Below are 15477 nucleotides of genomic sequence, written 5' to 3' on the forward strand. Positions count from 1 at the left end.
CGTCAGACTGGATCTAGAAAGTTTTTTCATCAGCAGTACCTCTGCGCGTCGTAAGGTAGCGTCGGTCGGCTCCGTGTCCGTCGTTGGCGTCGTGGTTGCCGGGATGACATCGCGGCAGCTACTTAGACGCCACCCTCGCGCACTGACATCAGTTATTTCTTTTTCCGTGCCAGCCAATGCAGATCTGGGAAGAGCGGTACCTCAGTCATTTTTAGACTAACTTTTTCTCGACTTTTGTCTACGTCTTTCTCGAGTCATCGCACAAGGGATGCCCGGTTTCAAGGCTTGCCTTTCCTGCCATCGCATGATGTAGGTGACAAATCCGTACCGAGTGTCTTTTATGCCTGGAGCGCGACCACGACACCAAGTCGTGCTCCGACTGCCAGTTGTTGACGCCAAAGGCTTTGTGGGAGCGACCCCGAAAACTGCTTGAACATCGGCTCCGTGCCAGTCGAGGACCCGGTCTAGAGGGAGGTCGAGGGACCGGTCGCGAAGCCATTGCCATTTCGGCTCGAAGTCTTCGCACTCTGGGTCGGGTAAGTCGAAGTATAAGAAGTCGAAGAAACCTCGTCGCTCTTCGACTTCTCCTCGCCGGTCAGCCGATACGACGAGGCGCGCGGGTGGTGCTACCCCCGCGGCTCCGCATGCGGAACCCAAAGGGTCGACTCTGAGCTTCCCTTCCTTTCCGGGACCCAGAGCAACTCCAGCCAAGCTTCGTACGTTCTACGAGGCGATGCATGCAGTCTTTGGGCAGACCGACCCAGCCGGCACGCATTTGGGCTCCGCAGACTCTGTTAGGTGGCCTAGGTCTTCACTGACGGCGGCTCTGGCGCCGCACGTCCCCCTTAGATCCAGGCCTAAATCTGGATCGGGCCAGTTGACCTGATTATACCTGCACGGGTGCCGCTTCCGACGGCACCACTCCTGTGCCAGACGCTGGTCAGCCCCCCGCCGGCGTCGACCCCAGCTTCCTTCCTGACGTCAAGACGGTGCCAGAACGGCGTCGGTTGACGCCGGATCCGGTGCCGGATGGGTTTTTCATGCCCCTGTTCACTCTTGGGTTCCCTTTCCAACCATAATGGCACCCAGAGGAAGACTGGGAGGGGTCAGGTGACCCTTTAACTGACCAGCTAGGGTCTGAACAGGACTAGAGAGAGGAACTGGGGGATGCCAGTGGTCTAGACACTTCACCCGACCTTGGCATGCGGTCTCCTCCTACCGTGGCTACGGAGGAGGGAGCATCATACACTGTGTTGCGTTGGGCGGCCATGGCTCTCAACCACGAGCTTCCTACAGTGGCGGTCAGGACTAACCTCCTGACTGTGGTGCTTCAACCGGCAGCGAGCTCTTCGGAGTTCCTGCTGCAGTTTAATGAGGTCCTCACTGACGTCCTCTTGGGCACGTGGTCTAGGCCCAACACGGGGGCTCCCGTAAACAGGATGACCGCTCGACGCCACCGCCCGGCTCCGGGTGACCCCACCTTCCTCTCCCAACACCCCACCCTGGAGAGCTCGGTGGTCCAAACCTCCACCTCCAAAAGTGCCTTCCCTACTGCTCCACCGGAAAGGTAATCCAAGAAGCTGGACCATCTTGGGAAGATTTTCTCTTCCGCCAGCTTAGGACTGCGGTCCATAAACACCGCATGTCTCTTGGGCGTTATTCGCACTCAGTGTAGGATACGGTGGCGCAAGTGCTGCTTGTGTCCGGAGGAGGCCCGGGCAGTGCTCTCCCAGGCTGTCACCGCTGGGAGAGATGCGGCCGGACAACGCCGACCCTCTGGGCAGGGCTATTTCAACGTCGGTAGCGCTTCGCAGCTACGCCTGGATGAGGTCCACTGGCTTTTCAGGGAATGTCCAGAACACCTTGATGGACATGCCCTTTGATGGGCATTTGATCGCCTTAGCGAAGCTGTGTGCAATGCTCGCTGGTGGTGTTATTGTGAATTGGAACTGAGCAATCACTGTGAGCTACGTATTTTTTTAAACAAAATACAATAGTATTTGGTTTTGCCTGTTTTTACATCCTTTTATCTTGCTCGGAGTGGGGAGTGGGAGTCTGCTGCCATTTTCCTATTTTGCACTGCACTTTCACGGAGCCTCGCTCCGAAGAGGATTGTTCCACTTCCGCCGGTTAGCGGTCTAGTGGCTCTTGGGGGAGTACTTTAGGAGCATGCTGTTGCGCCCGCACAGCGGGCGCGCCGGAGGCGCGCCTAAGGCATGCCCGCCTGCGCCCAGGCAGGGCCCAGGGCCAGACCCCCTGGTCCCCCTATACCATGTAGACGACAAGTTTATACGGTGGAGGAACTACAGTTGTGGAATCATGCTGACAAAGGCTTACTCTGTCATAAACTGTCTCTGGACAATATTCCTAAAGCTATTGATGCAGTAGGAAGAGCTGATGGGGCTTTAATGTGTAACGAGTGCATGTGTTTGATCCCAACACCGCTTAATCTTCCTATTAGACATAAGGAAACCTCTCAGGTTGCGGATACTAACACTGGAATGGCTAATAACCTGAAATGTGCCCTATTTAATGCCAGATCGCTTGTTAAGCATTCGGTCGAATGTGCTCTGTTTCTGGAAGTCAATAATAATATTAAATTGGCCTTTATTACAGAGACGTGGTTTGACAGTACTTAAGGTCCTGACCTGGTTAAAGCCACGCCTAACGGTTTTTGCTGCTATTCTCTTGATCGTACTCACAAAAGGGGTGGAGGACTAGCAGTGTTATATCATGATTCACTGACACCTCATTTCCTCCCTATCTACGACCTCGGATGCGAGGCTCTGTCTTTTAACATTTGCTCCACACTCTACAAACCTTTTAAAGGGATTTTAATTTACCGCCATCCCGGAGGCAAGACTGACTGTTTTTAATTCTTTGAATATATTATTTGAAGAACGCTCGAGTCAACAAACATGTGTTGTGCTAGGTGACTTCAACTTTCATCTAGAAAATCTGGATGATCCTAACACAGCCAGGCTTATTCACACCATGGCCCTAGGGGGACTTGAACAATTGGTCTCCTCCCCCACTCACACGAAAGGTCATACCCTTGACGGGATTTTTTCAAATAACTATGACCTAGGTAACATTTCCGTTCTCCCTATTACCTGGTCTGACCATTTTGTTGTTATTTTTGATCTTAAGTATGCTATGAGGGGTCCTTCCGGCCCTAAACATAAGAAGGAGATTACGATTAGGGCTTGGAGTAAAATCGATGCCAAACATCTTGATTCTTCCCCCTTGGACTCAATGCCTACATTTTCGCATGATCCTGAAGTAGCTACAGGTTTGTACAACAGTTGGCTAAAAGATGCATGTTTTTACGCAGCACCCCCCCAGAAAATTGATCCCGAGAAGGGCCTTACCCCACCGCTCCTTGGTATTCTGGAGAGCTGAGGGATATCAAATTAGTTTGTAAACGGGCCGAAAGGTCCTGGCGTAAAAACTATGCTATAGCTGATAAATTGGTGTTTAAATCAGCGATTGCGAATTATAAGCAATCCCTTTTGCTAGCTAAAAAAATAATATTTCTCCTCTCAAATTATGAAAGCGAAATCTGATACAAAGGAGCTTTTTTAAACTGTTATTAAACTATCCAACCCCAGGACACCTAATGTACCTATTAGCCCTGATTTTTGTAATACTGTTGCCGTTTTCTTTAAGTCTAAAGTGGAAAGTATTTTTTCCTCCCTGTCAGACTTGGTTAACAAAAATAATAATGATCCTATTACCGCTGGACACCGAGGATACGATGAAAATTATGAACAATACTAAATCAGGGTCTCCGAGTGATCCCTGTCCTACTTGGATCATTAAGCAGATTGCAGACACTACCTGTAGGGTTTTAACCCCTCTGTTTAATGATGTATTTCTCACAGGAATTTTTCCTAGCTCTTGGAAAAAAGCCTCAGTGCTTCCACTGTTAAAAAAAAATCGCTTGATCCCAAAGATCCATCTAATTATCGTCCTATTTCCAGACTTCCCCTACCAGCTAAAATGCTCGAGAAAGCCATTACCAGTCAACTTAGCGATTTTCTTCTGTCCAACAATTCCCTGGATCACACTCAATTTGGCTTCAGAGCGTATCATAGCACTGAACTTGCGCTTCTCAAATCTACTGAGGAGATTCGGGAGGCATTGGACAAAGGAGGGAATGCGATGCTGATCCTTTTAGACCTATCCGCGGCCTTCGATACCGTGCATCATAAGGTTTTGCTAAATCGGTTGTCAGAGATCGGGATAGGAGGACAAGCATGGAATTTGCTAGCTTCCTTCCTGAAGGATAGATCACAAATAGTCGAACTTAACGGTGACTCCTCTGATCCTTTTTCCCTGCCTTGCGGGGTGCCACAGGGCTCATCCCTCAGCCCTACACTTTTTAATATTTATGTGGCACCCCTGGCTGGCATTATCAGATCCTTTGGGTTTCAGCTCACTTCCTACACAGACGACACGCAAATTGTGTTGTCTGTGATGGAAGGAGCCGAAAAGGAAACGGGCATCCGTTTCTCCGAATGCATGGTGTCCATCTCCAAGTGGATGTCTGCTAATTGCCTCAAGCTTAACTCTGCTAAAACAGAAGTGATGTGTTTTGGCAATAATCCTCGGATGTGGACACCTGATTGGTGGCCTGACTCGCTTGGTCTCTGCCCCACACCCTGTAGTAAAGCTAAAAACTTGGGAGTTGTGATGGATGTTAAACTTAACATGGGGGACCAGGTGAGCAGGGTTGCTTCTGGATGTGCCTTGGTTCTTAGAATGATCAGAAAAATCAGGACTTATCTATCCGAAGGGTGTCTCCGCACGGTGGTGACTGCTCTTATATTATCGCGTCTTGATTACTGCAATGGCCTTTATGTTAATCTGCAACTTAAACATCAAAATAGGTTGCAGGTCATTCAAAATGCCGCGGTCAGGCTCTTGACCCAGACGCCCAGGAATGTGTCGGTCAAAGGAGACCTGAGGAATCTACACTGGCTTCCCATCCATCTGAGAGTTCGTTTTAAAGCAGCGTGCATAGTGTTTAGAGCCTTGAACGGAAATGGACCCAAGTTTTTCACAGATAGGTTTTCCTGGTACACCCCCGGCCGAATGCTTAGATCTGCCGGGGCCAAGCTAGTGAAAACTTCCTGCATTAAAAAGGTCAACTGGGGAGGAAGGAGTTTTATTTATGGAGCTTCAAAAATCTGGAACGAACTTCCCCTTAAGCTGAGAAATGCCTCTGACCTCGGCTTTTTCAGGAAAAATCTTAAAACATGTTTTTTCTCTCAGTGTAAGGTTATCAGTGCTCAGCGCCAGGACACCGTAAGGTAATCGTGCGCTTTATAAACTTTAATAACATAACATGGGCGTCGTCTTTTTGGCGACAAAGCAGACTGCGCCTTAGAGCGCTTCAAGGACTCACGGGCTATGGCCAAGTCCTTGGGCCACTCCTCCCGTCCGGTGCAGTCTTATTGCCCCTTTCGTGGCTATGGAAGTGGTGCCCCGCTACGTCCCATCCATGGCCACAGGCCGCAGCAAGTTACCCAACCTTCGCGAGGCCGGGGACATGGGAACCAGCATCGTGGTTCAGGGGGCCAGCGGGCGGGCCAGTCCACCACCGCAGCAGCCCCCAAGCCCTCCTAGTCCGACCTTTCAGGCCCATCAAACGCCAGTGGGCGGCAGGATTCTCCATCACCTCCTCCACTGGCGCACCATCACTTCGGACAGGTGCGTTTTGCCGATCCTGCCACTTCGAGGCTCCCTCTCCAGCCATGCCACCTCGTTACCACCGCATGCGGAAGATCATATTGCACTTTTCCAGCAGGAAGTTACGGCTCTCTTGGCCAAGGGAGCCATCGAGCACGTTCCTGTTCCATAAGTAGGTTGTGGTTGCTACTCCCTCTACTTTCTGGTTCCCAAGAAGGACAAGGGCCTGCGTCCTATCTCGGATCTCAGGGACCTCTATCGCTTCAGCCGGAAGGAGAAGTTAAAAATGTTGATGCTTGCTCAAGTCTTGTCTGCCCTCGTCCCACAAGACTGGATGGTAGCGTTGGTCTTGAACGCTTATTTCCACATCTGCGTCCTGCCGGCCCACCAGTGTTACTTGCGGTTCACGGTAGGCCACGAGCATTTTCAGTTTACTGTGCTCCCCTCTGGCCTTACCAGCGCCCCTCGGGTGTTCACGAAAGTGATGGCGGTGGTCGCAGATCAGGGGTTTCAGTCTTTCCCTATCCCGACGACTGGCTGAAGGCTCCCACCTCCAGACTACGGCCGACCTCCTGCATCTGCTGGGGTTCTCCATCAATGTGCCGAAGTCGCACCTGATTCCCTCTCAGAAGCTCCTCTTCATCGGAGCGGTTCTGGACACGGCGCAGTTTCGGGTCTATCCTGCCAAACAGCGAGTCCGGGACATTCGGGCTATGATTCTGATCTTTTAGCCCTTGTCCCGGGTTTCGGTCAGAATTACACTGAGGCTGCTGGGCCTCATGACCTCCTGCAGCCTGCTGACCAGTCATACCAGGTGGCATATGTGGGCTCTGCAGTGGGACCTGAAGTTCCAGTGGGCGCAGCATCCAGGGAATCTGTCCGACTACGTCCAGATCTTGGAGGGCACTGCTCAACAGCTGCAGTGGTGGCTCACGAACTAGGATTTGGTCAGTGGCAGGTCCCTCTCCCTCCCCCAACCCACCCACACTGTGGTGATGGATACCTCCCTTCTGGGATGGGGGGCCACATGGGAGAGGTGGAGATCAGAGGCCTCTGGTCTCTGGCGAAGTCCGGGCTGCACATCAACCTTCTGGAGCTCCGGGCGATTTGTCTTGCACAGAAGGCATTCCTTCCCTCTGTCTGGCGAAGAGTAGTGCAGGTGTTCATGGACAACAGCACTGCCATGTGGTATTGCAACAAACAGGGCGGGGTGGGCTTGTGGACCCTATGTCAGGAGGCCGTTCCACTCTGGACATGGCTGGAACATCAAGGCATTTCCTTGGTGGTTCAACACCTGGCAGGTTCTCTGACCGCCAGGGCGGACCAACTCCGCCGCAGGTGCATGATGGATCACAAATGGCTTCTTCACTTGGAGGTGGTGCAAGGTCTCTTTCAACAGTGGGGAGAGCCTTGGTTAGATCTATTTGCCACCGAAGAGAATGCACAATGTCAGCAATTCTGCGCGTTGGAAATTCCAAGGCGGCACTCAATTGGCGACACTTTTCGTCGCGAGTGGAGTTGCGGTCTGTTGTATGCCTATACCACAGAGCAAAACCAAAGGAAATGATGGACGGAGTGTTGAACATTGCAAGCACTCGCCCCCAGTCAACTGATCTGGGTTTAATCCACCACCGTTCTTTAGCCCACTCTGCCACCCCAGTTCAGACATGGCCATATGCAAATCAGCCTGACCCTGTGCCTCATGGGAACAGTCCAGCACGAACTGCCAAGCCATGTCTTCCCTGGACCGGAAACAAGCTTCCTAGGACCGGTTTCTGGCATTTCAGCCGCCTTCAGCCAGGCTTGCCTGAATCCCCTTTTCCCCTTTTGGTTTTGCTTTGTTCTCCCTAAGTTGGCAGGGTATGCTCAGACGTGAGTCGCTTGCTCACTTTGCCACTGGATTCAAGCTAGCCTGGCTGATGACGCTGATTAGCCAGAAACTGGTCCCAGGATGCTTTTTTCCCGGTCCAGGGAAGACATAGCTTGGCAGTTCGGGCTGGACTGTTCACATGAGGCACAGGGTCAGACTGATTTGCATATGGCCATGTCTGAACTGGGGTGGCAGAGTGGGCTAAAGAACGGTGGTGAATTAAACCCAGATCAGTTGACTGGGGGTGAGTGCTTGCATTGTTCAACACTCCGTCTATCATCCCTTTTGGTTTTGCTTTGTATGCCTATACCACTTCTGCCCAGAGTGCTGAAGATCAGGCGCGACCCGGCCCAAGTCATTCTTGTGGCTCCGGACTGGGCATGAAGAGTTTGGTATACCGAGCTGCTCAACATGGCCATAGATCCTCCAATCAGACTGCCTCTTCAGGAGGATCTTCTGTCACAGTAGCAGGGGACGGTTCCTCTACCCGAACCTGTCCAGTCTCCACCTCCTTGCGTGGAGGTTGAGCGGCGGCAGTTGACGTCTTTCGACCTGCCTCCCGAAGTCTGTGACATTATCTTGGCAGCCAGGCGTCCCTCCACTAAGGCTGGATACGCCTGCAGGTAGAACAAATTTGTGGCATGGTACACAGCAAAGACTGTGGAACCCCTTTCTGCCCCTCTCTCTGAAGTACTCTTGTTCCTTCTCTCGTTAGCCCAGCAGGGGCACAACTCTGGGCACTATCAAGGGCTACCTTTCAGCCATCTCTGCTTTCCTTCGGCTGCCAGATCAGCCTTCTCTTACCCCAGTAGTAAACCGTTTCTTGAAAGGCTTAACACATCTCTTTCCTTCAATTCCTTTCGTTAAGACTCAGTGGAACTTGAATCTTGTACTGACTTACTTAATGTGCGCTCCCTTTGAGCCGCTTCATAACTGTCCTTTATGTCTCTTAACTCTTAAGACTGCTTTCCTGGTAGCCATCACTTCTGCTAGAAGGGTGAGTGAGCTCCAGGCTCTTTCCTCAAAACCTCCTTTCGTGTCTGTTCATCCAGACAAGGTGGTTCTCCGAACCCGTCCATCCTTTCTTCATAAGGTGGTCACTGCCTTCCACATCGGGCAGACCATTACTTTGCCCACCTTCTTTCCTCCTCCGCATCCTTATAAGGAAAAAGAGTGGCTCCACCGGCTGGACCCAAAACGAACGCTCTCCTATCTGGATCACACGAAACAGCTCCGGTGGATGATCAACTTTTTGTTGGCTACGTGGGTGCAAAGAAGGGTCGGTCCGTACCCAAACGCACCATTTCTTGATGGGTCGTGTTGTGTATTAAGGCTTGTTACTCTCTAGCTAAAAAGAAGCCTCCAGTGGGGCTGCGCGCTCACTCCACCAGGGCGATGGCAGCCACTACTGCCTTGGGAAGAGGAGTACCTCTGAATGACATCTGTCAGGAGGCCACGTGGGCATCACTGCACACGTTCACCAAACACTACTGTCTGGACAGCCAAGTCCGGAGAGACTGCTTCTTTACCCGCTCTGTTCTCCAGGACTTTCTGGTGTGATCTTGGGTTGCAGACCCACCACCGGGGTTGGTATCGCAGGGGTATCTATTCTAAGGTAAGGAATCTATAACTAACGTGTTTCTTTCAAATGCACAAGTTAATTACCTTCGGTAACGATGTATCTGTAAGAAACATTAGTTATAGATTCCTTAGCACCCCACCCATCCTCCCCGTTCTACGAACTGATTTCTAGGGTTAAGGACATCCTTTCAGGGCTCTAGTTTTGTGCAACAATGGTCAGTGTCTTGCATGGCTCTGCGTTCTGGCGCAGAAAGTTGTGTACAGAACTGACGTCAGTGCGCGAGGGCAGTGTCTAAGTAGCTGCCGTGACGTCATGTCGGCGACGACTGACGCGGAGCCGACCGACCCCACCTTCCGATGCGCAGAGGTACTGCTGACGAAAAAACTTTCCGGATCCAATCTGATGCCTGGGGTAATTCTAAGGTAAGGAATCTATAACTGTTTCTTACAGATTTATCGTTACCGAAGGTACGTAACTTGTGCATAAGGACATGTAAAACACTCCACACATGTCCTACCTTTAACATACAGTGCACCCTGCCCATGGGGTTACCTTGGGCCTACCATGGGGTGACTTATGTGTAATAAAAGGTAAGGGTTAGGCCTGGCAAATGGGTGCTTTTGCCAGGTTGGCATAGCAGTTAAAAACTGCACGCTCAGACACTGCAGTGGCAGGTCTGAGGCACTTTGGAAAGGCTACTTGTACGAGTGTTTTTGAGTGCTGCAGGTCCACTAGTAGCATTTGATTTAAGGGCCCTGGGCCCACACAGCACACTTTACTAGGGACTCAACAGTAAATTAAATCGGCCTATCATGGAAAACCAATCATAGCACAATATACAGTAGGAGCATTTCTGCCCTGAATATCAGTGAAAAAGTGCGCAGAGACACTAAACCAGCAAAAACGAAGTCCAGCATACCATCAAAAACAAGAGGTCAGAAAGCAAAAATACAGCAGAAACCTGCAAAAATATGTCATGTCGAACATACAGCTTCCCTTATAGGTGGCTGTGATTTAAATTTAACAGAAATTTCATGATTTCTCTCCGCAAGGAACTTTACTACAACTTCCGTACTTAATCAGGCCATTCATAGTAAGATTCAGCAGTATTTTGCAAACTTATAAATTATGGTTTTCAGTACAGTGTGCTACTATTTGCATGGACAATGATTGGCATGCACCAGTTGTTAAATACATTTTCTACTTTCTTTTTGTATGTAGTCAATTACATACCCTTAAGCAAAGCTGCAGAGTATGATATGTTTTGAGGTTTTTCTTTAACCATCTTTCTTACCCATCTTGCAACTTTCAGGGGTGTCAAGAGGCGTTGGATTTATCAGATTTGATAAAAGGATTGAAGCTGAAGAAGCCATTAAGGGTCTCAACGGCCAGAAACCACCAGGTGCCACAGAACCAATCACCGTAAAATTTGCTAACAATCCAAGCCAAAAAACAAATCAGGCTATCCTTTCTCAGCTATACCAGTCCCCAAACAGAAGGTATCCAGGACCGCTAGCTCAGCAGGCTCAACGTTTTAGGTAAGGACAATATTAGTAATTTTGTTTTCAGATTACAGTGCTTGACTGTCAGCATCTAAAAGCTTGAACTCTCAATCCGATAACAACAACCCTGTATTTGAGGTTTATGGATGGTGTATTGTGAGGTAGCAGAACCTGTGTATATTAAATTGTAATAGTTTTTCTCATTGAAATAGCAAAGTTCCCAGATTACTTTACCCATTCTTTTTCAAAACCTTTCTTTCAGAAATCAGTTAATATGATTTGTCTCACTCATGCAAGATGTTGGCTCAGGGATTGTGCACAGAGACTTCAAATTAGCACTACATTGACTCCATTAAAAACAGTCACCCTTGGATACGACACATCCTTAAGTCTTACTGTTCATAAATAAACTTGAATGCACTACCTCAATCCATTCTTAAGTCTTTGCTGATGACAACATCCCTGTCGCCCATTACAGATGTTTTGTTATTCCCCAGGGTTTTCACTGCAATAGTTGTGATTGCAGTTTTAGAGAACCTTCGATTCAATAACATGCTGCGTTTTTGATGTTTGATTAGTCCACTGACTACAGCATCGTCAACCAGCCCAGTCTCTTTCAAACACTTAACAGTTTAGTATCTGTGCATCTGTTATGTTTTCATAATCTAACCACTGATTTGGGAGACAAATGCTGTTCAAGACATCAACCAAGGTGTTTAAAAGTGATATACTTAAAAGCTCTCTGTTGTATCCTCTTTTTAGCCATTTTTTGCAAATATTGGTTAGTCCTTTAGCCTGCCTTGAGGCAAGCAGAAGAGGAAAAAAGATGAACACTCAGCCATGATAAATAATAAGTTTCAGGACGCCTTAGAGTGGAAAAATCATAGGTGAGGGGCCAAGATGAGCATCCTAAACATAAATTAGAGATAAAATCTGAATGTTCTCCACATTCTCTAAAATCTTTAAGGCTTGGTTTTAAACAACTGTCTTTCAAAGTTGTGGATAGCAAACCTTTCATGTAACCATTTTTTCAATTACATGTAAAGAACTTTTCCATTCCTGTGCAATAGGCAAATTTAACACCCCTAGAAAGACAGGTTTCCAAATTGATTTACTAAATCCCATCATAATTAGCACAGGATCATATGTAGCTTTATATTGTGTGGCTGCAGATACTGAGAAAACGCCTGAATCCAGTAGGGGATTAAACTCTGACAGGTAGCAAACCTACATCCCCCGTTGGCTGGTAAAATTGCATTTGGGGCATAGATACCTTGAGTTGTGATCCCATTTATTTAACTTAAGGTAAAATAGAAAGCAAACCAGTTAAGGTAATGTAACAATATCTAACATTCATTGCTCTGGGGCCCTGAGGGAGGTCACACCAAAAAAAAAAATATTGACGATACAGGAGCGTTGGGAGGCACAGATTGAACACTACATATATTTTCACCCAATCTTTTTCTGTCCTATGTGTTTCTAAGGCACATCTATGAAAATGAAGTTTAAGCTCCTCCAATACAATGGGGTACATAGAGTGTATTTAACCCCCAGAAAATTGCAGTCTTCATACCCGGAGTGTTCACCAGAATGTCTGGGGGGGTTGGGGCAGCCGGTGGATTTTTTACGCATGTTATGTAACTGTCCCTATATTGATGAATAATGGCAGACCGTCCATTGAAACTTAATACTGCCACGGGGTGGGAGATACCTAGGGAACCATTGCAGTGCTTGTTTGGGTTAATACCGTTTCGTAAGAAAAGAAAACTAAGCAGGCGATTTTTGGTGCTGGGACTGTTGCTAGCCAAACGCAGGATTGTAATAAGATGGTTGTCCCCTAGATGCCCAAAGATAGAGGACTGGGTGAAAGGCAGGTTTGAATGGATAAGCGCTGAAGAATGCCATATGAAGGCAACCAGAAGGGATGAAAAAGTGAGTGACGACTTGAGAGTGTGGGCAGCAATGCTTGCGGAGCTGCTTACGCCACCAGATGAGTTGCCTCCGTAGAGCGTAGGGGGCGGGTACAACTCTGGGCCAAAACACAGGGTCACATCACACCAAGAGTATCTGGGCGGACAGAAAGCATGTGTTAAATATTCGTATATGTAGGCACATGAACGGAGAATGTGGTCCCTTTCCTAATCAGGAATCTGGAGTTGCCCGCATAGCTTTAGTTTACTGAGCTTCGGGTGGGAGAGGTTGGGTGGGGAGGGGCAGCTAAATGGTGTATACATTCGTATGGTTAAGATAATAGTTTGATGTTTTGAATGTAACGTATACAATATTACTACTTATTTGAAATGCCAATAAGTATATATATATATATATATATATATATATATATCTCATTCATTGCTCTAAGGCTCATTTTAATTAAATGCACCAAAATGTTAGAGATCTCAGCTCTAAGCCATCCAGAACATTTTAATGCCTGATCACAGAGATGATCCTCTATTAAAAAAAAGGTGAATGAGAAGTTTTCTTTGTCAAACCTTGCAGGTTGAGGGCAGGCAGTACATCTGATAGGGTACCTATATTTTTGGAGATTGAAAGCGTTCTAAGTTGTAGATAACTATATCAGGTAGTTATTTCAAATTCATTGCTAAGTTGATGAAATTATTTGAATTACCCTGGGAGAAGATGCAATGTCCAAAAGTTACTTTGAGCCTCAGGGACTCCCTGGATAAGTCAGTCTATCTGAAAGAGACTATTAGTTATAGATTTCTTACCTTAGAATTACCCCCAGGCGTCAGACTGGATCCGGAGAATATTTTCTTTCGTAAGTCGACTCCGCGTTCATTGTTAGCATCGTGATCGCCGGAATGACGGCGTGGTATCTACTTAGACGCCGCCTCTGCGCTGATGTTCTTCTATCTATTTCCGTGCCAGCCAGCACAAATCCAGAAAGAGCGGTACCCTTAGTCATTTTTTGACTAGTGATTTTTCGACTTCTGTCAGCATCTTTTTCGAGTCCTTTGACTTGGGTGCACGTAGGGATGTCCCATCGTCTGACCGACTTCAAGCCTTGTGACTCTTGACACAAGTTGAAGTCAGTCACGGACCCGCACCTCGTGTGCCTTTGGTGCCTGGAGTGCGACCACAACCCTAAGTCGTGCTCCGACATGAACCAAAGTCTTTGCAGGAGCGGTCACAAAAGCTTCTGGAGGCCTGGCTGTCAGCTCCGCGCTGCTCAAGGTCCCGGTCGAGAGGGAGTACGTGGGAACAGTGGCAGAGTCACTATCATCACTCCTCATCAAAGTCTTTGTCTTTGGGTAAGTGGAAAAACAACATTTGATGGACAGAATGCAGAACAATGTCATACCTTCACCCCAGTACAGAGATCTGGGCCTAAATCCATCGCTTTTTTACTCACCATGCCATTCCAGTTTGAACCCAGCCATATGCAAATCAGTCTTGACCCTGTGCCTCATGAGAACAGTCCAGCCCGAACTGCCAAGCCAGGAATTCCCTGGACTGGAAACAAGCATCCTAGGACCGATTTCGGAGTTTCACCCCTCTTCAGCCAGGATAGCTTGATTCCAGTGGCATGAAGAGCACGGGACTCGCGTCTGAGCATACCCGTCCCACTCGGGGTGACAAATGCAAAAACAACAGTTGATGGACAGAATGCAGAACAATGTCATACATTCACCCCAGTACAGTGATCTGGGCCTAAATCCATCGTTTTGTTGCTCACCATGCCATTCCAGTTTGAACCCAGCCATATGCAAATCCGTCTTGACCCTGTGCCTCATGGGAACAGTCCAGCCCAAACTGCCCTGGCTATCCTGGCTGAAGAGGGGTGAAACCCCGAAACCGGTCCTAGGATGCTTGTTTCCGGTCCAGGGAGGACCTGGCCTGGCAGTTCGGGCTGGACTGTTCCCATGAGGCACAGGGTCAAGACTGATTTGCATATGGCCAGGTCTAAACTGGGGTGGCATGGTGAGCAAAAGAATGATGGGATTAACCCAGATCTCTTGACTGGGGGTGAATGTTTTGATTTGTTCTGCATTCCGTCCATCAATTGTGTGTCTTTTGCTTTCTCGCCCTTAGGGTAAGTGGAAGCACATGAAAAAGGCGAAGAAGCACCATCACTCTTCGCCTTCTCGTCGGCCGGCAGGACACGCAAGGTAGTTGTCCCTCAGCTCCACCCGTGAAGCCTGCTGAGGCAGCTCCAAGCTTTCCTCCCTTCCCGGGAGCCGGAGCATCCCCTGCCCAACTGTGAGCATTTTACGAAGCTCTCCACTCCATCTTTGGGCAGCCCGACTCTGCGGTTGTGCCTTCAGGCCCCGCGGATTCAGCTGGGGGCTCTAGGCCTTTGATGCCAGCGGCTCCGGCCTCGGCGCCGCAGGACCCCAGGGATCCAGGCCTGGATCAGGAAAGATCCAGACTATCTCACGATGCCTCCTCTAGCTCCGATACCTCTGACAATGCCTCTGCCACTTCCGACGTCGGTTGTGTCCCCAGCCGGCGTCTACCTCAGCCTCCCCCTCGACTTGAACATGGAGCCGGACCGGCGCCGACCAGTACTTTTGTACCACTGTTGTGGCAGCCAGAGGAGGGTGTGGAGGACTGGGAGGGGTCTGGTGACGCTTTGGCAGACCAGCTTGAAGAGCCGGACTGGAGAAAGTAGTTGGGTGGGGCCAGTGGTCTGGATACCTCCCCAGACCTTGGAATGCTTTCTCCCCCTACTGTTGCCACGGAGCAGGGTGCCTCCTACGATGTGGTGTTGCGTAGGGCAGCTGAGGTCTTGGGCCTTTAGCTTCCTACTGCATCAGTCAGGACTAATTGCCTGCTTAGGACTGCAGTTGGTGAACACCGCATGTCTC

The 15477-nt window shown here is 49.0% G+C and overlaps 1 protein-coding gene across 9 annotated transcripts in view; it reads left to right on the forward strand.

Moving 5' to 3' along the window:
• The window catches only part of ELAVL2 (ELAV like RNA binding protein 2), a 558243-nt gene that overhangs the window by 474298 nt on the left and 68468 nt on the right, over positions 1-15477 (forward strand). For all 9 annotated transcript variants that reach the window (XM_085641341.1, XM_085641347.1, XM_085641342.1 and 6 more), the window contains one exon: positions 10459-10684. In XM_085641341.1, the coding sequence (XP_085497467.1) occupies positions 10459-10684 (226 nt within the window). The remainder of the gene's footprint in view (positions 1-10458; positions 10685-15477) is intronic.

The sequence above is a fragment of the Triturus cristatus genome, chromosome 2_2 (assembly GCF_964204655.1).
Source record: "Triturus cristatus chromosome 2_2, aTriCri1.1, whole genome shotgun sequence".
Classification (NCBI taxonomy): Eukaryota; Metazoa; Chordata; class Amphibia; order Caudata; family Salamandridae; genus Triturus; species Triturus cristatus.